At 47.0% G+C, this 22,270-nt stretch overlaps 2 protein-coding genes across 2 annotated transcripts; both read left to right on the top strand.

The window, feature by feature from the left end:
- Window positions 1-4,316: 4,316 nt before the first annotated feature.
- LOC148838682 (nanos homolog 1-like) lies at window positions 4,317-4,778 on the top strand. The gene has a single exon (XM_088911217.1). The coding sequence runs from the start codon at window positions 4,317-4,319 to the stop codon at window positions 4,776-4,778; it is 462 nt and encodes a 153-aa protein (XP_088767343.1).
- Window positions 4,779-6,082: 1,304 nt separating this feature from the next.
- Window positions 6,083-20,966, top strand: coq8b (coenzyme Q8B). The gene is made up of 15 exons (XM_088911285.1): window positions 6,083-6,266; window positions 8,694-8,880; window positions 9,443-9,745; window positions 10,119-10,185; window positions 11,174-11,251; window positions 11,553-11,672; window positions 12,437-12,522; window positions 13,111-13,251; window positions 13,963-14,044; window positions 15,062-15,155; window positions 15,979-16,120; window positions 17,233-17,340; window positions 18,404-18,469; window positions 19,447-19,533; window positions 19,717-20,966. Exons 2-15 carry the CDS (start codon window positions 8,704-8,706, stop codon window positions 20,002-20,004), a joined length of 1,839 nt encoding a protein of 612 aa, XP_088767411.1. The 5' UTR covers window positions 6,083-6,266; window positions 8,694-8,703; the 3' UTR covers window positions 20,005-20,966.
- Window positions 20,967-22,270: the final 1,304 nt, after the last annotated feature.

The following is a 22,270-nucleotide window of genomic DNA, read 5'->3' as shown; positions in this document are numbered from 1 at the left end:
ACAAATGAGACCGGTCCGGTTCTCCTACGACGTTGTAGGGGGGCTGAGTGACGTCACGACCCCGAAAAAACAAGGCGCTATATCTTGGAAACGAAAGCAGCACAAACGCTACTTTCAACGGCACCAACCGGCACAAACGTAGCACTAACGAATGAGGTGGGTTTCATCGTTTGTGCCGTCTGTAGGGGGGCCAACTTCACAGAGCTCATCTTCAGGTGTCACACCTAGAGTGATCTGGCTGTATCAGGTAGAGAATGAGCTGAGCTGAGCTGCATTTGATCTGTCCCAGTAGCTGCGCTTTTCAAAGAGTGATTTTGATTGAAAGTAAATGTTCTGTGTTAAAGATCTAGAGGTCAAACCACCAGCTGCCATTCTGCTTTCCTGCATTGTGTTGATTAGACAGTGGTGGATGCCCAGTGTGCTGTATATCTTATTCAAAGTGCCAGGTGCAGTGAGCCACCCCAGGTCACATTACAGACACACTCTACTGTATTTGACACTAAGCCCTGTAAAGGATCAAGCTCAACAAGGACCCTCAAACCTGTGGTTTTCAATGTGTGCAACATAGGGAGCAGTGTGGAACATGTCTTCTAGCTACAGTACTTTACATCTGTGAAGACTGTTACAGAACCCACCTCCTCCTTTTTCAAAAAGCACAGGCACTGGAAGTGGAACTACAGGAATTAAGACAGCAACGTGGCTTGTGCCCAGTCAGTACGGAGATGGCCCACAGGCCCAGTAAGGTGACCGGAGATATAAGGATCTTAAAAATAGTGCTGCGTATCGGGCGAGTTTGAACAAGTTTTGGGGAGAAAGGAGTGCAGATAGTTGATTTTAATGCTGGGGTATTCAGTGCGGATGGGGTAATCCTTCTGTGCGTTTCCTGGCATAAATTGGATAAACAGAATTTTTTTTCGCATCCTGTGTTATATTGGTGGTATTCTTCCATGGTTTAAAACTGAAAACAAGAAGTTTATTATTTGAGCATATTATAAAGATAGTATATCATCCTTGTTGTACTATAACCTTATTTACACATTTATTTTAGAAAATAGTTTTTTACGTTAAGTAGTGAGCTTAGCAGTCATATCTTCCAGCAGCTCTCAGCTGACAGCCCACTGAAGCTCAGCAAGTGAGCCTGGCCAGTACCTGGAGGGGAGACTCCTGGGAAAGCTGAGGTTGCTGCTGGAAGAGGTGTTAGTGGGGCCAGCAGGGGGCGCTCACCCTGTGGTCTGTGTGGCTCCTAATATAGTGGCAGGGACAATGTAGTTGGTGCCATCTTTTGGATGAGGCGTTAAACCGAGGTCCTGACTGTCAGTGGTCATTAAAGATCCCTGGGCATAGTAGGGAGTTATCCCGGTGTCCGGGCCAAATTTCCCCCCTCAACCTTTACCGTGGCCTCTAAATTGTCCCCATGTATGACTGGCTTGCACTGGCCCTGCGATGGACTGGCGCCCCCTCCAGGGCGTACCCTGCCTTGCGCCCACTGCTTGTCGGGTAGGCTCCGGCTTCCGTATGGTATGAAGCTGTTCGGCAAATGACATGACATTTAGAAGTCGGCTAAAGTCGCCAAAGGCGTGAGTAGACGGAGGTCTGGAGTAGCAAAACATTTCTTAATACGCGACTTGCGTGCGAGGGATGTCAGACAACCGTCTTCGCCTAGAGTAAAAAATATATATTTCAAGAAAAATGTGGTTTAACTGAATTATTTCACATCGCTTTTCAGGTTTTAACGTTAAATATCTAATCGTTTTTTTAAAAAAAAAACATTCAGATATAATTTCTAAATTATATCTGTATTTCCCACATACATGTAGGACATTGAGTTTGGGAGCTAAATTTCAGAAACAAATCTACATAATTCACAAAAACAAATGCTATAAAATTAAAGAGAGACGGCAGTCGTTACGGGCTATAAATATCGTTTCAATCAATTCAGCGAAGCGCTTGTGAATTTCTCCTCATTGCCTAAGTACCGCATCCGAGACGCTTTGAAGAATGTAACTTGGTAGGAAAACCTTCGTCAGTACGATAGGTTTGAACATACTTAGTCTTCCAACTATATCATCGAAATAAGTCATGTTTAAAGCTCAATACGATTTTGTCGAGATTTAAAACACGATTGCAAGCAAAGACTGTTGTATCCTCGCTTTCAGCCTATACCTGCTTGATCGCCTACAGTACGCCAGTCGCACCGTCTTCAGAAAAAAAGAACACAGATTTGAACCTAAGACATAGTGCTCACATGTTTCGAATGAGTCAAAAAAAAACAATGACTAATTTTAAACAGTTTTGTAGCCTTACGTGAAGTTGGTAAAAAAAAATGGGCACAGGTGATGTTCGAGAAGTGGCGCAGATTTGAATTTAAAAAGACTGCGGCGACAATGAAGCGACCGAGGCCGAAAATAGTTGCCTGTTTCTCGGGAGGTGCGTGTAGGAAAGAGGGAAATCCCGATCTGTCTCCACAAGCAATAATAATAATAATAATAATAGAGTTGTTTATTGTTAAATTCTTCCGGGCTTTTTAAACGATCGTGTATTATAATAAGCTTATTATATGAAATCGAGGAAGTTTTATCTTAAGAATGATGAGCTATTTCAATTCATTAGTCTCGGTATCAGATGATTATCTCAAGTCATTTTCCCTCTGCCTGTTTCAGGAAAGAGTTTCATATAGTACAGATCCTGGCAAAGCCACACATTTCTCCCCACAAAGCGCTCATCACGCCCCAGTATCCAGACCTCCTTCCACACTGTGCCGCAGGTCAGCATCCCGGGACGTGTTGATCCGGCGGGAATGGGGACAGCCCCTTGGAGACCCTTCTATGCCAGCAGCACCCGGGGGCCGTCCCGGCTTGGGCTGTGAGGTCTGTGGAGGTCAGGCCACCAGGTGGCAATGCTGCTGTCACCATGGGCTCGAGCGGTTCCTAGCAGCACACACACACCGCACCCCAGCTGCAGGAAACCTCCTCCTGCAGACCTTGAAATAACACAAAGTCACAAAGTCTGGCTAGACCCAGGCAGGTGGCTGGGGAAATGTAACAGACTCTGAACTTTGGCAGCAGGTGCAAGTCGTTAATTGTGGGCAACTGCTCGACTTTTTTTTTTCCCTCTGAGTTTGACCCCAGCCTTGGGCATCTGTCTGCTGGGAGTCTGTGTTTCCCCATGTCCTCCCTGTTCACAGCTCTGCTGGAAGGGTGCCGTCTAGACAGCCTGGGGTGCTTTATCCTCTCGCCCGGTGCGCTGAGCTGCCTCAGCAGGCTCTCCCGGAGGCCGGGTGCTCGTCTGGAGAACTCTCCCCCTCCTCCTCGGCCCAACTCAGGCTTCTCCCCGCTACCTGCCTGTGGGGTAAAAAGTGAGAATGGCAATCCTGATCAGAATGCAGTCTGGGATTGCTTTACCTCCTGCTAAAAACCTACTAGACGACCAGCAAATCCACTGAAACCTGCCCTAAGAAAGTCTGAGGCACCACACCGCCTGTCACAGATTCACTCAGGGCGTAGCCAGTGCCTGATGACACTGCGTACATCCGGAGTGCTAGATCATTAACCCGTGACAGAGCACCTATGGGTGAGGGCTGCACTTCTGAATCCGAGTCAGCTGCTGCTCTGTGACAGCTCCCAAACATCCTCCAGCAAGACTCTGTGCAAATGCAGAGAAACCTGTGGTAGAGACAGGGTGGAGAACGGGACTTTCTGCTTTAAAACACACCTGGTTCCAGCTATAGGTAGAAATTAATATTTTTACACAAGGAAGCCTGGCTGCATTGTGCAAAACCTGTGTCAGCAGGGTCAGGGGATTTCTGGCATCTTTAAACTGTGAGCTCCTATTCCTGTCTCTGCTCCTACCGCCTTCTGTTTTGAAAAGCGAATAAACTGTTCAAATAAGATGTCCGTGTTAACTGGTAAAGTGGGCACTCTTGTGTCTTTATACAGCAGATCCAATGAAAAAGCCCTGGTACTGTACATTGTTTTCTACAAGGTGAATGTGGAATGTCATTTCCAGAGATAACAGGTGGTTATTAAAACATGCATTCAATTACAGTACGGCAGTATTTTTCTCCTTCAGTTATCTACATGAATTAAAAAATAATCTTGTCTGTTATTCGTGTTTTTGTGTCAGACATCTGCAGGTGTGCCACTTCATCCCCTCATTTGGTGTTGTAGCATTAGAAGCTCAAAATAATGTTATTTAGCTGTCATACACGTACGCTGTCGAAAAGATACAAACATCCTTGAGACAGTCTTGCATTTGCTCAGCGCCCCAGCCTATAAAAAGCCTCGCGATAGACTGCGACGAGTCAGTGGCCACTGGAAATGGAGCCTCAGAGCGGCGCCACCAACTTCAACCCCTGGCGCGACTACCTGCAGCTGAAAAGCGCGCTCCTGCAGGAAGCGCCGGGGTCCCGCGCTTCCTCGGCTCGCTCGGCGGCGGGGGCAGGCTGGCACGAGCTGGCACCGCCGGGCCTAGACGCCAAGCCTCGCGGCCCCGGACCCGCTTCCGCTTCCGGTCCCGGTCCCAAGCAGACCTCGAACGGCGTCGGCTGCACCTTCTGCAGGAAAAACGAAGAGGCGCCGGCGGTGTACACCTCGCACCTCCTGAAGAGGAAGGACGGGACGGTCTCCTGCCCGATTCTGAGGAAGTACACGTGTCCGCTGTGCGGGGCGACCGGCGACCGGGCGCATACCGTCAACTACTGCCCACGGCGCGGTGCACCGAGCGGCGCCCGACACGGCAGCCCCGCGCCGAGCCCGATTCAGGACCGGAAGCGTGTGTAGCGCGTGTCACCTCCGGACCTGTGAAGGTGTGTCTTGCGACGTTCACTGATGTCTTCCATAATTATATTATTCGACAAAATTCACCTCGACACGAAAGACCACGTGTTTATATGTTTCGACGTGTTTTCATTTTGATTTGTTGACCGGTGTTTTGTAAAATTGTTTCTTTTTCACCATGATTGTCTGTAGTTACTTGCACCATGTCTGAAAGGATATTGATATTTGTGTATGCTTTTGCATCGAGAAACCTTTTTTTTTCTGGTTTAACAAATGAATGTAACTAATGGGATTTGAAAAGTTTATCTGAAGATTTTTGAATATTCCTTATAAAGGTCTTTATCAAGACATTTATTCCTGATAAACATATTTATTTCTTTTAAAGACATTTAAGATGAAACTTTAATTGTATGGTCCTTTCCAAAGTTTTGTTCTTTTTTTGTCCCGAACCTTTCGAAACATATTTATTAGAGAATTATTTTATTGTTTACATTTGAGTTTTATTTCATTTTCAGGCTACCCACAATATGTTTGAAATATTAATAATATTATTTACAACCTACAATTGCAGTGGTAGAGTTTTCCAGTGCACATAAGATTCAAAGATTGATTTCTTGATTGCAGCTCTAACTTGTTCGTATCAAAGTGTTGAGTAAAATTACACTTGACCTCCATCTGTGAAGTTAGTGAAGTAACAGATCTCGCTGTATAAAAATATTAAAACCCCATTAAAAACAGTTACATAATTAAGGTTAAGGTATTGTCTTTTCTGCTTTGAAATAATGTGTGCGAAGTTTAAATGATTGTTTTAATAAGTTGAACAGTACATTGGAAAAACGTAATTTTTAGCACTTCTGTTTGCCCGTCCAGCCTCGTCTCAAAACCTGTCCAATTATTGGCAAAAAAGCAAACCTTGCGATCCTTTCAGTCATTAAGGAGATTTGTGTTGTCTATTGCGCTCTGTTTGGAATGTTTTACAAGCTACACTTGAGTACAGTTCTGCATCCGCTATTTTGCAAACGTAATTTTCATACACTCGTTTTAAAAACCTTATCCCATTAGTGTCTACTGTGCTCATGTTGATATCGATTACGCAACCAATATTGCACCACCCCCTCTCGACAACGATAGGCCATTATCCATCCTTCTCATTGGTTCTGCAGATCTGCCAATCACCTCCTTAATACCATGACAACGAGAGGCAAGCTCGGTGTACCGCGACATGTTAGTCACGCCTCTTCCGGTGTATCTCTATTGGCTGAAAGCTGCATCCATCCACTCTGTTAAGGCGGAACCGCTCTGAAGGCGCTGTTTCCGGTATGGTGGTATTACAAAACGCAGGTGGTCATAACTGAAGGGCAAGAGTGTGAATTTATAATGGATTGTTTTTGAAGTCGTACACCTACATTAAAGTCGGGTTTCACATTACCGAAGTTAAGTAGCTACCGATTTTTCTATTTCAAGTTGAAGCGCAGGAATTCACCAAATTTGGTAAGTTATGAGTACCGTAATATTTGACATTACAGACAAGTTGTTCAGCTACTCCGGTGGTTCTTAACCTTTACTGCAGTCTGCACCCCTTTGGGTCTCAAAATGTTCTCGCACCCCCGCAGACGTCTTTTGTGTTTTCGATGTTTTACTTTCTAACAAAAAAAATCTGACATTTCTTGCACTCCTGTTTATGAACTGCTGGTAGATCCATTAAGCTGTGGCGTTTTAGTTACGCTCTTGTCATGCGTGCGAAGAGGCGAGCTGGTAGAAGTGTTTGGTCTCTGAATTGAAAACTGCTTGGTGGAGTGAACAGGGAGAACAGTTTTTCAGATTAGATTGATATTAAACTGGGACGTGCTGTAAACAATTCCCCTTTGTGTTTATTGGATAATCGGGGAACGTTGCAGACGGGCAGGGTACACAGCAGCTGCGGTGTACGTCTAGTGTTCTACATGTGCTAGCCTCAAGCCTGTTACAGAGCTTACATAACCGGCTATTTTCTAGTTGTCTAGTTCCAGACAAGTCGAACACATGAAAGATTACAAATGAGAGCACGATTCTAACTCATCCGGTTTGCTAATTTGATCAGACGGATCTCAACATCTGCATCAGGAGCTGGACGGCTTGTTTATGTAAGGGAGTAGACTGCTCCCTTGTAGAAATGTGTTCATATCGCAACAAATGTCGTCGAAACCAGTTTGTTGGAATGTTCATGCTTCTCTGTATCTTTTTAGAATTCAATTCATTATTGTAGATAGTGGCAGTCCAGCTGTTTTCTGAGCGGCCATGTGACTGGTAGTGTCTTGTGAGGATAAATTATATAAATTGTGCTTTATTCAATAACTGAAACTGCTATTGTTTTTCTTACTAATTTATTTCACTTGTGATTTTGATCCAAAATGACTATAGCACCCATTTATGCAGCTGGCTGTTTTACTGGAGCTTCTCAGGTGCTCAGATCATCTTGCTCACAGGTACAACAGCAGACTCTCTCCTGGGATTTGAACCCACAACCTTCCAGTTACAAGGCCAGAAGCCCGACTGCAGCTCCGTGCTTTGGCCCACCCGGGGTGCTCCACGGAGCCTCGCTTTTCGAAGGGCTCCCGTTGACCAAAATCTGGGCAGCACAGGGCGGCACCGTTGATGCGATGCCAGTCCATGGCGGAATCTGAAATAAAAATAATGTTGGTGTGTAGTCTGAATGATTAAAGGCAGAACTGCAGGTCACACGTGCTCCTTGGCTCACAACACGTACACTGTGTTCCAAGTGTAACACCCTGCAACTCACAACTGGCAGCCCACTGAAGCTCAGCAGGTGTGAGCCTGGTCAGTACCTGGATGGGAGACCTCCTCGGAAAAACTAAGGTTGCTGCTGGAAGAGGTGTTAGTGGGGTCAGCAGGGGGCACTCACCCTGCGGTCCATGTGGGTCCTAATGCCCCAGTATAGTGACGGGGACACTATACTGTAAACAGGCGCCGTCCTTCGGATGAGACGTAAAACCGAGGTCCTGACTCTCTGTGGTCATTAAAAATCCCAGGGTGTTTCTCGAAAAGAGTAGGGGTGTAACCCCTGCGTCCTGGACAAATTTCCCATTGGTCCTTACCAATCATGGCCTCCTAATAATCCCCCTCTATGAATTGGCTTCATCACTCTGCTCTCCTCCCCACTGATAGCTGATGTGTGGCGAGCGTTCTGGCGCACTATGGCTACGTCGCATCATCCAGGTGGGGGTACACACTGGTGGTGGTGGAGGGGAGTCCCCATTACCTGTAAAGCGCTCGAGTGGAGTGTCCAGAAAAGCGCTATGTAAGTGTAAGCAGTTATTAATTATTATTATTACAAGTGTTGATTACACTCACTACTAGTCTTGGATCAACTTCCAGTTGATCTCCGACTCCCAGTCTAAAACCCCCGCCTAATACTAAGGGTGCTGTCCAGTCTGTGGCTCCGAGGGCACTTCTCGCAACAGCAGTGATGCGAACGTCAGCGCTTAGGTCCGAATCCCAGACTGGGCTGTGAGGGTGCACCCTCTTCCAGCAGGGACTCTAAAACAGAGGACCTGTCCCCAGCTTTCTGTGCACGAGAATTTTCTTATTCCCCACCTCCCAGCGGGCAGAGAGACAGAGGTGTGACCCCAGTGTTGTGAATCCTTGATGTGCTTTGTTAGCCTGCAGTCCTCATGCTACCTTTATCTAGGGAAAATAATAATAATCCTTACGCTTATATAGCGCTTTTCTGGACACTCCACTCCACCACCCCCAGTGTGGCCAGGATGTAGGGGTAAGACCCCTACTCTTTTCAAGAATTGTCCTGGGATTTTTAATGACCACAGAGAGTCAGGACCTCGGTTTTACGTCTCATCCAAGGGATGGCAACATTTTACAGTATAGCGTCCTGAACTGGGGTCGCTGTGTTCTGTGACGCAGGGGCCTGGCGATGTGGGGAGAGGCGATGCAGGTGCTCTCCGGCGTGGGCCGGGTGGGCGCGGCCTTCGCCGAGACCCAGGCGGAGCAGCTCTGGCTCCTGGCCTGCAACAGCAGCCTCACCGCCGGGGTGAAGAGAGTGCAGAACTGCGCGGAGGACAGCCTGCGCAGCCTGCTGGCGGCCAGAGGGGTAAGCACAGCCCAGCACGTGCACAGGGACGCAGCCCTCTGTGTGCTCCTGTTCAAACAGAGTATTCCTCTGTCCTGTCCTCTTTTCAGTCAGCACGGGGCAGGCTGAGTTTTCTTCAAGGCTTAGTTTTCACATGACAGCCTTCCTTAAAGATCAGGCAAGTTGGGCTGAATGGCCTCTCATCTGTGATCCTCTCCTCACGCTTTGGGACATCTCAGTGGCGTGTGCATTTTGAAGCACTTGAAATTAACGGGGCTTCGAGTGTCAGGTGTGACGGGGAATGTTCTGGTCACTCTTGTTTTGTGTGCAATTGTTCCCCTTTCAGTAGGCAGTATCCTGAAGGGAAAGAAAACAAGCACCCAAAAATCATGGAGGTGCTGTCCAGAGAAACGCAACTGAGACACACTCTGCACTCCAAAATATCTTTTGTTTTACAATATTGACTGTTATATAAAACAGAGTGTGTGCTCAGCTGACTCTACTTTTTATAGTGCCCCAGTCTGAAACAAAACTGTAGATGTGCTGTTTTGGTAAAGTGCTGACATCTCCTTCCCCACCCCAGACAGGGAGAGTGGATTTCCCAGAAGCCTCTGGGTGGGGGGAGGAAGAGGAGCTGGCCAAGTGGACGGTGGGCTCTGAGATGGCCCCCGAGGTCGACGAGCCCGAGCCCCAGAGCTCTCCCCTGCAGCGGCCGGCTTCCCAGCGCCTCTCCCAGCAGGCGGCCGGCCTGGGAGGACCGGGGCAGACACGGCACCTCCACCAGGACTCAGCGCTGGGCCGGCTGACCGCCGAAGACATCAGGAAAGCCAGGGAGGCCAAGCGGCCGATGGAGAGAGGCGGCTCTTCAAAACCGGCTCGGCAGAAAGTGAGGAGCTGTACCTGAGGGGACCCTAAAGGCCTGTTGCTTACTGGGGGGAGGTGGGGGGGAGCTGCCCTGGTGCTGAAGATCCTGTGCTCCTGTGCAATCAGCTTTGGGAATCTGTTTTATTAGAAAGAACTTAGCATGGGAATTACATTTAGCATTTAGGATCATAGCAGTAATAGAGGCATTTACAGAAAGTCAGGAAAGCACAGAGCCAGAAAGAAGCCCTTTAACCAACATCTTGAAAATCTGTTTTCTAAGTGCATGTAATTCTGGATCAACTCCCGTTTTTACATTTTTCTGTTTTTGGATTCTCATTTTTTAAATGGAAAAATACCCCTTGCCTTTGACGGCCCTGTTCTCCGTTCTCTCTCAGCTGAGCGACCAAGCCAAGGAGAGGAGCGTCCCTGCGACGAGATTCAGTCGGCTCGCTAACTTTGGGGGTAGGTGCACATTGCGGGGTCCCACAGAAACTACAGTCAAAAGGAGTAGCTGTTGCACTCTGTATCATGTTTTCTGAGATTTGTCATATTTTTCAATACTCTGTGCATTGGGGAAAAAAAAACATTCACATCTCTGACAGATAAAATTGTGGGCAAAAGTATATCTTCACTTCCACCATCATCTCGGATAAACTCACTTTCTGGGATATTGGGAACATACTGTCAAATGCATACGCTTTCTGGCTGGCTCAGTGGCAGGCAGTGTGTGTTTGGGTTGGGTGGAAAGTACAGTTCAATCCAACTAATTACCCCTCACAAACCGAGGGCTTAAAATCCTTCATGTTGTTGTAGAACCCATGCTCGCATCCTGTTCAGACTGTTCTTGAAACCGGTGCATTTCTCATACAGTTGGGATTCATAATATTTTAGTTATGATGAAATCCGAAATCGCACTAAGGCTCTCGAGTCGTATCTGGCCCAGTAGTGCTAGACTAATGACTAATGTGTAGCAACCATAGTGAAGCTGTTGAGCACAGCATTTTTTTTAATGGTGGGGGGGTTCCTAAAATTTTGGCCAGTGCACCTAGTTCTGGAGTAAGTCATTGTCCAGGGAGTGGAATTGCCTACATTATCTCCTGAGAAGAAGATCCTAGAAAGCAGGATTAAAAGACCTTGGATGATCAGCTCTAGGAGTGTTGACTGGAACACCTTCCAAGTGATCTGTTCCCCAGGACAACCTCACAGGGATTGTGAACTCGGCTTGCTTTGTTGGAGCCACAGGCTACATTTTTATCTTTCTTTTTTGCGGACTTGGTTTTACGAGGTTACGAGATATTCTAAAGAACCGTATACCTGCTATATAAATGCAGATGGAACATTGCCTGGAAAAGAATGCCTTTTGATTTAAATTCACTAGGTGGCGCTGTTTTGCAATAAGTGATTTCGTTTGCCCAGCAGTTGTGTTGTTTTTCCACTTTCCCACATGCAGGCCTGGCTGTCGCCCTGGGTCTTGGTGCAATAGCTGAGGTCACCAAGCAGTCTCTGGGAGGGAAGCAGACACAGGCCAGTAAGTAGCCGCCCGAGAGAAAGTGAAGAAAAAACAGAGAGCGTAGCGCTTTGCAAAATGAAGAAATCCTATCTCTCCTCGTTTTGATAAGTGATGTCTAAATTTAAAAAATGCCACATGATTGGCTCATAAAACTACAGTTGTGCTTGATTGGTGGAACTTTTTGATTGTTCCCCAGATGCTTGCCTGTGGCCTAACACGTGCCAGTGTTAATGCAGAGCACATGCAGGGATGGCTAGATAAAGTTACATGGGATGCATTTGCTTGTCTTATAACGGTGCAATACGTTCTGTCCCTTGAGATGGCCGGGCTCTCCTGGACTCGCCCTTCCTGTCCGAATCCAACGCCGAAAGAATTGTGGACACGCTGTGCAAAGTTCGGGGAGCTGCGCTGAAAATCGGACAGATGCTCAGCATTCAAGGTACTGTGTTCGTGGCGCTAATTAATTAATTGAACCAGGTGCTTGCGTGTATGAGAGCGTTGTTCTCTTTGGTTTGTGAGCCTGTGAAGTTGTGATCTTGTATAAGGTGTCATCTCTCTTATCACTCATTTGCCTGGGGATGCTGTCACATCATGTGTTTAGCAGTGGGGAGAGTGTGAATATTAAAAGCAGCTGGAAGGGGGGTGGGTGGGTGTTGCTGGATCTCCTAGTTTCTCCTCTGAATTTAAGCTCTCTGTGAACGGCTTCATTTTAGCCATTTAGCTAGTGATTTCTTCAAATAAGAAGCTTTCAATTTCACTTGAAATAAAGACTCCAACACCCTGTTGCTCTCAATGACCATTTCTGTTTTATTTAATCAATAAATGCATCAAAGCTTTTACAAGTGCATGATTTACTAATAAAGTGATTTACCATGATAAACCAATATGATTTATCAATAAAGTATCTATCTATTTACGGGTACCTTTTGAGACCTTTTAAGTGCTTCAGGAGCCAAAGTTGGTCACCATTTTAGCTTTTGAAATCTTCTATTACTCAACCTGAATAATGGAGCAATGCTGATATGTTTTCAGACCAGTACCGTACCATCCAGCAAGTAGATCTATTGTGCGTTTTTGTGAACTCGTGTGAAAAAGATCTAACAAATGCAGGCGTCCCTCTCCAGGAACATGAAGCAGAACATGAGTCTGTCCGTGAATGAGCTTTTCAGAAGACGCTGTCTTTTTTTCATCCTTATTGTCCAGACAGCAGTTTCATCAACCCGCAGCTCCAGAAGATTTTTGAGAGGGTCAGGCAGAGCGCAGACTTCATGCCAGCCTGGCAAATGACAGTAAGATGTCTGATTTTAGTACATTTGGGAGGTAATATCTGTTTGATATCATTCTAATCGTTATCCTCACAGTATACATATACAAAGAGTCCAGAGATCTCCAGGCCAGCTCCAGTGAGGCCAGCAGAGCAAAGACTGTTGGGTCTGAGCTCCTTCCTTGACTGCTGAAAAGCATGATAAGATCCCAATACACACGGGGTACAGCACTGTGCTAGTTTTTGTGTTCTCTCTCCAATACTGGTCTCTGTGCACTCTCAAAAGCTGTGTAATTTCACAAAAAGTACTGAAAAACGAAAAGCCAGAATCCCCTCAAAAGTTCCTATTGGATGAAGAAATGAAAAAAAAACATTTTGGACATCTGTTCTTTCTTTGTAGATGTCATTGTATGATCCTGGAATATGCTGATGAAAGTTCAGTCGCTGCTGTTTGCCAACAGTAATACTAAAAGGCTCTTTTAAGAGGAACATAATATTTTGTCTGTGAGTCTTATTAAAGTGTCTGTCTGTGCTTGCTGCTGCATGCGAGAGTCGTGTTGGGGGCTGCTTCCGAGTGGCCAGGCTCTGATGTCGTCTGTCCTTCCATCTGCAGAAGGTACTGCAGGAGGAGCTCGGTGCCGACTGGCGGGACAGGTTGGCGTCCTTCGAGGAGAAGCCCTTTGCTGCCGCCTCCATCGGTCAGGTGCACCTCGGGGTGCTGAAGGACGGCAGGGAGGTGGCCATGAAAATCCAGGTGAGAGCGGGGAAGGAACAGTATCCTACTGCATAGAAACTCTCAGGGTATGAAAAGGGCACTGCTCTTACTGGCCTTGTAATCCGTGAATGGGGGCGGAGCAGTAGCTCTGTGGCTGAGGATCTGTGCCTGTGGCTGGAAGGTTGCTGGTTCAAATCCCCCAGCCGGCAGAGGAATCCTACTCTGTTTGGCCCCTGAGCAAGGCCCTTAACCCCAACTGCTCCAGGGGCGCTGTACAATGGCTGACCCTGCGCTCTGACCCCCAGCTTCTCCCCATGTCTGTGTGTCTCATGGAGAGCAAGCTGGGGTCTGCGAAAAGACGAATTCCTAATGCAAGAAATTGTATAGGGCCAATAAAGTGATGTTATGTTCTGAATGCCAGAGGAGGCCCAGGTTTGGTCTTAATTCAGACCCGTGGTTACCATGTAAAAGTAAAGTGCTTACTCGATCCTAGAGGCTCAGCAGGCAAGAGCTTATCCCAGTGTTTGCAAGCTCAGAGTGCGGTGCCAAGTCTGGCCATCACAGGGTTTTTACCCTTCTCATTGGTACCGATACCAGTTGGCACAGCTTGGCAAACTGCAACAGCTGGGAGTGGAGCACCTTTGAGCTGTGAGCCCAGAGCCCTGACCACAGCTCCGCTCTGTCCCGATGTGAGATCATTGATGTCCTGACTGAGTGGAAATGCCACCTCTGGTTTTGTCTCCTCCGTAGTATCCTGGAATAGCGCAGAGCATTCGCAGCGACGTCAACAACCTGCTGTCCGTGTTGAAGATGAGCGTGGCTCTGCCTCAAGGTGATGTGCATTTATGTTGGGTTTTTTTAAAAAATGGGAACTTCCAATTCCCTTAAAGACTGAGCTTCTGTACCTACCGAGGAGAGAGAGAACGCTACACACGTGATCCTAGAACACGCCCGTTTGCTAGAGACATTTCCCTTCTGATGCGCTGCAAGTGCCACACGCAGTGACGCACAGGAGAGCGAGAGTGTTGCTGGCATCACCGCAAGCCTGCAGGTGTCCTGGCCAGTTACAGGAATTGCTGCCTTAGCAGACGTTGAGAAGATGGTGGTCAGCTTACCCCTGGAGTCACAGCACGGGGCTGGCTGAGTACATGGCAGTACAAGTCAGCCACTGCCATGACTTGGGCTCGACTCAAGTGAGAGCCTTGACTTGGGGGAGGCTCAATTAAATTGGTTCTGTTTGTTTTTTTTATTGTTTATAGTACTAGGTGCAATGTGTGGTCTGTGGGGTTCTGCCAGATTTTCTGTTTTGTGCTGTGGCAAAGCTCGGAGCTATCCGACCGAGCTAATATTTTTTAATTTGCGCCCTTGGATTGTTTTCAGCTTCTTAACAGTTTGTTTTTCTGTGATTGGGAGTGTATTGTTAAACTAACTAGACTGAAAGTGTGGAAGAATTCTGTGGAAGGCAGGCATCTGTAATTTTATAGATCCATGTGTCTTACAGCAGGTGGAGCAGCGATTTGCAAGCAGTACTTCACCCGTCGTTCAGTCTGAGCACTTGGTCAGAGGTGTTTAATCCTGATCTTGGAGAGCTGCTCCGTCTTCAGATCTTCTAAGTTTCTTTAAACACCAAAGGCCTGGAGAAGTTATTGAATTGGACCAAATGAGCCACGAATGAGCTTTTTTAGGTCATTAAAATCTGCAGACACATCGGCCCTCCAGGACCTGAACTGCACTCCCCTCTTCGGCCCCAGCAGCCCAGTCTCCTAAGACCAGCTGGAAACCAGGGTGCTTGGAGTTGTTCTTTCTCGTTGTTGTAAGTCTGCCTCATGTTGTCACGTTGTCCCCTCAGGCTTGTTTGCAGAAAGCAGCATCGAGGTCCTTCAGAGGGAGCTGGAGTGGGAGTGCGATTACAGGAGGGAGGCCAAGTGTGCCAAACGCTTCAGGTACTGGGCAGCGCCGCACCCCCGGACAGGCACAGCCCTGACCATGGGTGCTGTGCCAAGAACAGTCATGCTGTGTGCTTTAGACCTACGGCAAGCCGACAGGGTCATAAACTGTGCCGCTTCACATGTAACAGTTTCTCTTTTACACATAACCGTCTTAGTCATTTGTATTATAATTCATAAATATGCATTACGTTTGTTCGTCCGGTCAGTTTTTGAGTTAAGTTCCGTGCGTGCAGTAATGGCAGTAAGCTCATCACTAGCTGTAAGGAGTTAAAGCAGTTGACTTAGATAATCAAGTCACCTGCATTTGTAACATTTTAACATTGTCAGACCCAAAGGTGTGATCATGCTGAATGTTTCTGCTAGGCCAGGGAAGCTGGGGATCTGTTATTGATGTGTGTAAAACAATATTGCTTTCGAGCAATTAGCTTGATATTATTTTTGTGCAGTTTTTACAGCAAACAGTTTTGTGCGTCCTGGGAAAAATATTGCACTTGAAGAACTTTTTTTTGTGGAAAGTCCCTCATCATTTCCATTTAAAAATCATGATTTTGGTTTAACTGCTCATTATTTATTTCCGAATGTCTTTTAGACGTATAGACACATGGCGCTGAAACGGTTTGTTGTAGACCTGTGGTGCACCGTCGTTCTTGCAGCTGTGCCCGTATGGTGCAGGACGACTGTGCACAGACTGCTGATGTGCTGGAGTCTTGATGCAGAGATCCGCTGTGCACTGCAAATCTGGGTTCCTTGTGTCGGTTGTTGTCGGCGTGTGGCGATGTCCTCCAGACTGACAAGCTTCGTTCTGCCGTGATGTCAGGGAGCTTCTAGATGGAGACCCCTTCTTCACCGTGCCGGCAGTGGTGGACGACCTGTCCACCGAGAGAGTCCTGTGCATGGAGCTGGTGTCAGGGGTTCCGCTGGATCGCTGCATAGACCTGGAACAGGAGACCCGCAACCAGGTATGACCCCCCCAGTACAGGGGTGCACAGCTGTAGTCCAGCACGTCTTCAGGTCTCTTTAGGTCTCCAGTTCCAGTTAAACTGCTGCACTTCAGTTAATAATTAGATCCCTTTGGCAGTTAACAGATTAAACTCTTAAAAGAGGATGAAAACTGTTGTCCTCCAAGATTGATTCTGTCTTAGTCCTGGGGTTCTTGCCAAATGTCATGTATTGTATTTTTGGGGCTATTTGAAGACGTAAGCCTGCCTGCTCTGGAAGTGTCCTAAAAATTCCAGCCAGTGTGTCTGCAGGAGATGAAATGCCCTACTGAACCTTTGTTGATTTTAATTTTCCCTCTTTTGCGGCCTGTGCAGAGTTCAAATCGGGTCTGCCTTGATTAAATCTGGGACTTGGTGGCAGCTGGTCACAGCGCCGTTGATTTGGTGACTAGCCGCTGGCTTCTGTAACGCACAGAAATGCGAGGAGGCCAAGTGAGGTTACTTGAAAAGGCTACGCCATTATCTCCAAGCGGACATCTTGAATTTGTGCTGGATGAATTAGCATCCTGTGGGTGGATTGGTTTTATTGAATTTCAGTTAGATCTGTCAGGGCATTGCAATGCATCTCTGTCAGCTGTTCCACTTGCTGTTGCACGTGTCCTTAGAACGTCACCAGGTCTAGTAGTCTCATGAGGGTTGGAGTGCTAATGGGGTAAAGTGCAGGTGACAGGACGATGAAAAGCATTGAGTCAACCGTTTACTGTGTACATCTTGGGAGCAGGACGAGCCGAACAGTCAGATCACTGATCATGAAAGAGTCAGACTGATCTGGCTTGGAGGTGCAGATATCAGCTCAAGTTGGGACATAAAAGTAGACGACTTGAGAGACCTCTGTTTCAGAAGTCATTTTTTTCTCCTGATCAGATGCAGGATAGATGATAGGAAGGGAGTTTTTTTTTTTTTCTTCCAGATGGTTAAAAATCAGTGACTACAAGGGAGAAAAATTCAGGTTCTAATTTTGAAGTTTTTAATGCAGGACATGTAAAAATTCCCAATTTTGCTTCTTTGTGGTGTCGTTTTTTCACTCTGCAAGATTTGCCTTCTGCCAATCTTATTTTATTTTTTCCCCCAAGATCTGTTCCAACATTCTGCACCTGTGTCTCCGGGAACTGTTTGAGTTTCGCTTCATGCAAACTGACCCCAACTGGTCCAACTTCTTCTACGATGCAGAGCAGAACAAGGTTAGTCCTTGACTGTTCTGTTCTCCCAAGTCTGCGCCTTCCGCCATGCATTGCATAACACCCTAGTGATTTTTGCTTTCCGTGCAAAAGCTGATCTCAGAGGTCAGAGGCCAAGGGTTAGAGTTCAGCATGTGACCTGTGATGTTTGGTGACTTGACGGGTCCAAATTAATCTCTCAGATTACAAATGCCGTAACGCATTGCTCACAAATAGATTCTTGCTTCTGCTCAGAGGAGACCTGGTATGAGGTTTGGTCATTTTGAAAGACTGAGCAGGTTCGGATTTTGACTCAGTCTGGGCCTAGACCTTGAGCGATCCCAGTGTAGTGAGATGTAAGTCACCCTGTATGATATTCAGTATTCAATCAAGGTGACGTTTCACTGGTCACATTTTCAGTTTCAGTTAAATTCCAACCAACCGTGATAACAACCAGAAGCATCTTACAGCATGAAATGCAAATGAAGAGGGGCAGAATCTTTATGTTTAGGAAGAAGAAGAGATAAAAATAAAACTGGTCATGTAGCACCTAAACTTTAGATTTATTCTAGAATGGCTATAGCTTGGGTCAAATATATTTCCATGAATGTCTTTCATTCCTTCTTAAACATGAACCCGACCCCAGCCAGGATAAAAATGTTCCATTCTTCCATCTGCTGAAAACCGGTGGAAAAGGTCTAGCCAGAGGACAGGGGTTTCACTGGAGTACAATCTTTACTGTTGGCATTGACCCACATGTAGCAACATCCCTTGCGGAAAGTCAGTGCAAGCTGTTGAAACCATTATTTCCCATTATATGCATACCCTTATGAAGGAAATGCACGATGGCCACTTTCTCTGAGTAGCACCAAACTTTTCTCTCTTAGCAGGGGGCTGGACCCGTGCAGTGATTAGGATGTCCTCTGAAACATCTGGGAAAGCAGTTGGTTTCACTTAAAATTTGGTCTCCTGACCTCTTTTAAAGAAAGGCCAGTACTTCACAGACCCTTGTGGTCTTTATTCCATTGCTATCAAATAGTTACGCCTCACTGATCCTTGCTTTGTTTCATTCCGGTGGTTTTTCCAGGTCTCCCTCTTAGATTTTGGAGCATGCCGGGATTACAGCCAGGAATTCACCGATGACTACATCGAGGTAGGTGTACCCATCATAAAACCAACAGCTGGGCAGGAACTAGGTGGACCAGCGCTTGAGATGATAAGATAGACAAGATCACTTTATTGGCCAAATACAATTTCTTGCATTAGGAATTTGTCTTTTCGCAGACCCCAGCTTGCTCTCCATGAGACACACACACAGGGAGAGAAGCTGGGGGTCAGAGCGCAGGGTCAGCCATTTATACAGCGCCCCTGGAGCAGTTGGGGTTAAGGGCCTTGCTCAGGGGCCCAACGGAGTAGGATTCCTCTGCTGCCTGCGGGATTTGAACCAGCAACCTTCCAGCCACAGGCACAGATCCTCAGCCACAGAGCCACCGCTCCGCCCCCATTTTTTTTTGATAAAGGACTTCTCTGGTCAGCGGGTTCCCATTTTAACACCTGACTTATTGTTAGTGCGATATTGAATTTGCTGGTATTCTAATGAAATGTAAAACCTAAATTCCTGTAATGAACTGCAGAAGATAAAGGAAATGAGGATTGGAGCTGAATGGAAGTATGCAGTCAGCTTACGTAAAACAGTGAGACAGTCGGAGTGGATTTCATTCCTTCTCTGTAAGACGCCAAATCTTGTAAGAGGTTCACTATTTTAATCTAGTGGAGGAAGTTTTAGCAGAGCCTCAGAGAGTATTATTCTCTTTATTTCTTTTGCAGATGCGGTCTGATTATTAACAGGAGTAGCTGAGCCAGAGTGAAAAGCACATGTTGTAGAAATAACGTGTATCAGGAGAAGTGGCCAGATACAAGTGTGTTATGCTGTTGAAGTCTCTGTACTTCCGATGCATCCCTGTAGCTTCTAGAGTGACTTTTTTGTTTTTGGTACTGCAACAAGACCTAAGATTCCAGGGTTTTCGGGGCTCGGTGAAGTGGGGGTACCAGGTGGACTCCTGGGGACCTGCAGGCAGTTGGGAGCTGTGAAACATGTCCCCTCTGAGCCCTGTCCCTTTCTCTTACAAGGTGGTGCATGCTGCCTCTGTAGGGGACAGGCAGAGGGTCCTCCAAAAATCCAAGGACTTGAAATTCCTCACTGGCTTTGAAACCAAGGTGGGTGGCTTTTTACTTCCTCCTCCCTGGGACGGATCCAGCCAGTCTCCCGTTGTACAGGCAGGTCGGGAAGGCTGAGCAGGCGTCGGAGACTGCTATTGGCTGTTTGTACCGCACTCGCCCGTTACCCTTGCGGGGCAGTGCCCCTGCAGTGGGTCTCAGACCGCTGTCTGTCCTCCCCAGGCCATGCAGGAGGCCCACGTGGACGCGGTGATGATTCTGGGGGAAGCCTTCGCCTCCCCTGAGCCCTTCGACTTCGGCGCCCAGAGCACCACGCGGCGCATCCAGAGCCTGGTCCCCGTGATGCTGCGGCACCGGCTGACGCCCCCGCCGGAGGAGACCTACTCCCTGCACCGCAAGATGGCGGGCTCCTTCCTGATGTGCTCAAAGCTGGGCGCCGTCATCCCCTGCTGGGAGATGTTCCGCTCCATCTACAGCGCGTACGCTGCAGGCCGGAGGTCAAGGTCCTAGTAAATCCCTCCTGCGCCTGGAACCGGACCTTCGGACCTTAGTGACCCAGCTGGGGGTGGGAAGTGTGGGGGCGATGGATGGGCTCGGGTATCAAGCTCTCGGAAGAAGGACACATTATGGCAGGCAACGCCTGCTCAGAAGATGCCAGGCTGGGGCTTGGATCCTGGTGGCTGCTGGTTCAAGTCGTGTGTGAATCTCCCAGGTGGCACCAGGTCTGCGTGGAGCGGGCTCTGTCTGGGGGTGTCTTAGTGGATCGGAGGTCTGCCGCACACTAGTGGCTGCCCCCCTCTTGCTGGTGTACGAGCCCAGGATGCCATCAATAACTGATGTGACTCTGTCCTCTGCCGTTTCCCCAAAAGCATGCTGTTTGTGCACTAGGGTTCAGTACAGCAAAGACAAGGAGGTGTCCAGTTTGCTATAGTCCACATCTCTGATCTCTGTCTAAAACTGCTGATTGTTTCAGTGGAATTTATTGTAACAGTGCCATAATATTTCTGTTGTATTTGTTACCATGCTTTTAAAGATGTAGCAGCATTTTCTTAGTCCCACTTGGCTCTGTACTTGCTTTCTCTTTTCAGGTCCATTGTTAGCCTTGACCTGACATTTTTGGTCCAAAGATCACCATTTTGATGAATTTTAAATATTCTTAGTCAAGTTTCTGAATGATCTTCATTCCCTGTTTTCAAGGGGTGCTGGACAGGGCGAGCTGAATTCAGCTGTGAGCACTTCTTGCTTTTTGCCAGAAATCTGGTGAAGAAGGAGGTTGAGGTTAGCCCCCTGATGGACATCTAATCAGCCACACGAAGTAATTTTTTCAGGATACCCAGAACTCTGGTGCTGTCCTGGAAAACATTTCATGTTGTGTAGCCCGATGTCACATTCTTCGGTGAGAACACCACAGTAGATTGAAGTCTCACTCGCTACACATGGAATAAATATCTTAATAATGAAGCTGGCTGCTCTCACCTTGGCCTTGGCTGTTATTCTGATTCTGTTTTTTTCAATGGATTTCATCGGTTGCTATATCTGCTCATTCCCTAAATACTTGTCCTTCTTGCTTTCAAGGTAGCAAGAAGGACAAGTATGAAGGTATTAACGGATGTTATCGACTGCACAGACAAGCCCCTGTCCGGTCCCATTTGGTTGGCTGGAGATGGGTGTTGTGCTTTGTTGCTGTGGAGAGTGTACTGTCGTACACTGTGTACGGTGTGTACGGTGCACTTTCTGCTAGCCACCTTTGCAGGAAGGAGGCTTTTGGCAGCAGTTGGATTGAGTTTGCCAGTTTTTACAGACCATTTCAACCCATGAGAAACACTGGTGATTTTACAGTATTGTTTTTTTTTTGCAGTTTTAGAGGAGAATAAATACTAGACGCACAAAAGAAGATGCAAGAAGGGTTAATAGATTATTTATAGAAAGTTGATATTCCCAGTGTGCATTCCCAGACAAAGAAGGGGGGTGGGGGTACAAGGGGATTTCAAAAGTGGGGTGTGGGATAGTGATTGCACCTGTACTGGCCCTGCTGGGATCAGGTGCCATAGACTGTACACAACAGCAGTTTTCTCTCCTGAATAACCAGGCAACTTCAGCAGTGGACTTGCTCAGTAAGAGATTTATTTTTCAGTTCAACGTGACAGTTTTGCACTTGCTGGAGTACTGAACTCCCAGCTCTTAAGAGACAGACCTGGCGTTTGAAGTCTCTACTAAATCAGAAAAATTCAGGAGGCAATAATGAGACCATATAATTGCAAGTATTGACCACCTGTGACTGGTGTTTCAAAGAGTAGTTTTTGCTTTGCCTTATAACATGCACTTAAGACATATTTACTGTATTGTTCATTTTGTATAGGTTTCTTGGAAAAAGGAGTATATAACTAAGAAATAACAGAAGGGTCTGATTTTTCAACTTTTAATACATTTTTACTTATTTAGTTCAACGCAGCATAAGCAGTCACTTTTGCTATTTTGTATATTAATATCCTATGTATTTTTGCCTATTGTTGTCCTGATTTTAGAGGCAACTTCAAAAACCACTTCTGGTCCAGCCTGGGGCCGGATTGAAAACCGCACGCGGACTCTGGTAGGTGTGGAGTGGTGTTGAGGCCAGCACAGCCGTCTCAGTGACAGAGGGGACACGAGCAGAATTTGATCTCGGTGCTCCTAAGCCTATAAAGCACAGAGACTGTAGGAGTCTGGAACCAGCCCTCTGGCTTTGCCATTGAAGCGGAACCCACAGAATCCTGGAAGACATGCTGGAATTCCTCGA

Source organism: Atractosteus spatula, chromosome 3 (genome assembly GCF_055471065.1).
Source record: "Atractosteus spatula isolate fAtrSpa1 chromosome 3, fAtrSpa1.hap1, whole genome shotgun sequence".
Taxonomy (NCBI): Eukaryota; Metazoa; Chordata; class Actinopteri; order Semionotiformes; family Lepisosteidae; genus Atractosteus; species Atractosteus spatula.
Note: the sequence above shows the minus strand (reverse complement) of the source record. Positions and strands in the feature narration are given on the sequence as shown.

Bases quoted from the DNA above. Each gene is read 5' to 3' on its own strand.
- coq8b (XM_088911285.1), top strand. From the start codon at position 8,704: ATGTGGGGAGAGGCGATGCAGGTGCTCTCCGGCGTGGGCCGGGTGGGC. The intron at 10,186-11,173 runs GTAGGTGCACAT...TCCCACATGCAG, and splicing joins TCGGCTCGCTAACTTTGGGG to GCCTGGCTGTCGCCCTGGGT. The intron at 17,341-18,403 runs GTTAGTCCTTGA...TGGTTTTTCCAG, and splicing joins ACGATGCAGAGCAGAACAAG to GTCTCCCTCTTAGATTTTGG.
- LOC148838682 (XM_088911217.1), top strand. From the start codon at position 4,317: ATGGAGCCTCAGAGCGGCGCCACCAACTTCAACCCCTGGCGCGACTAC.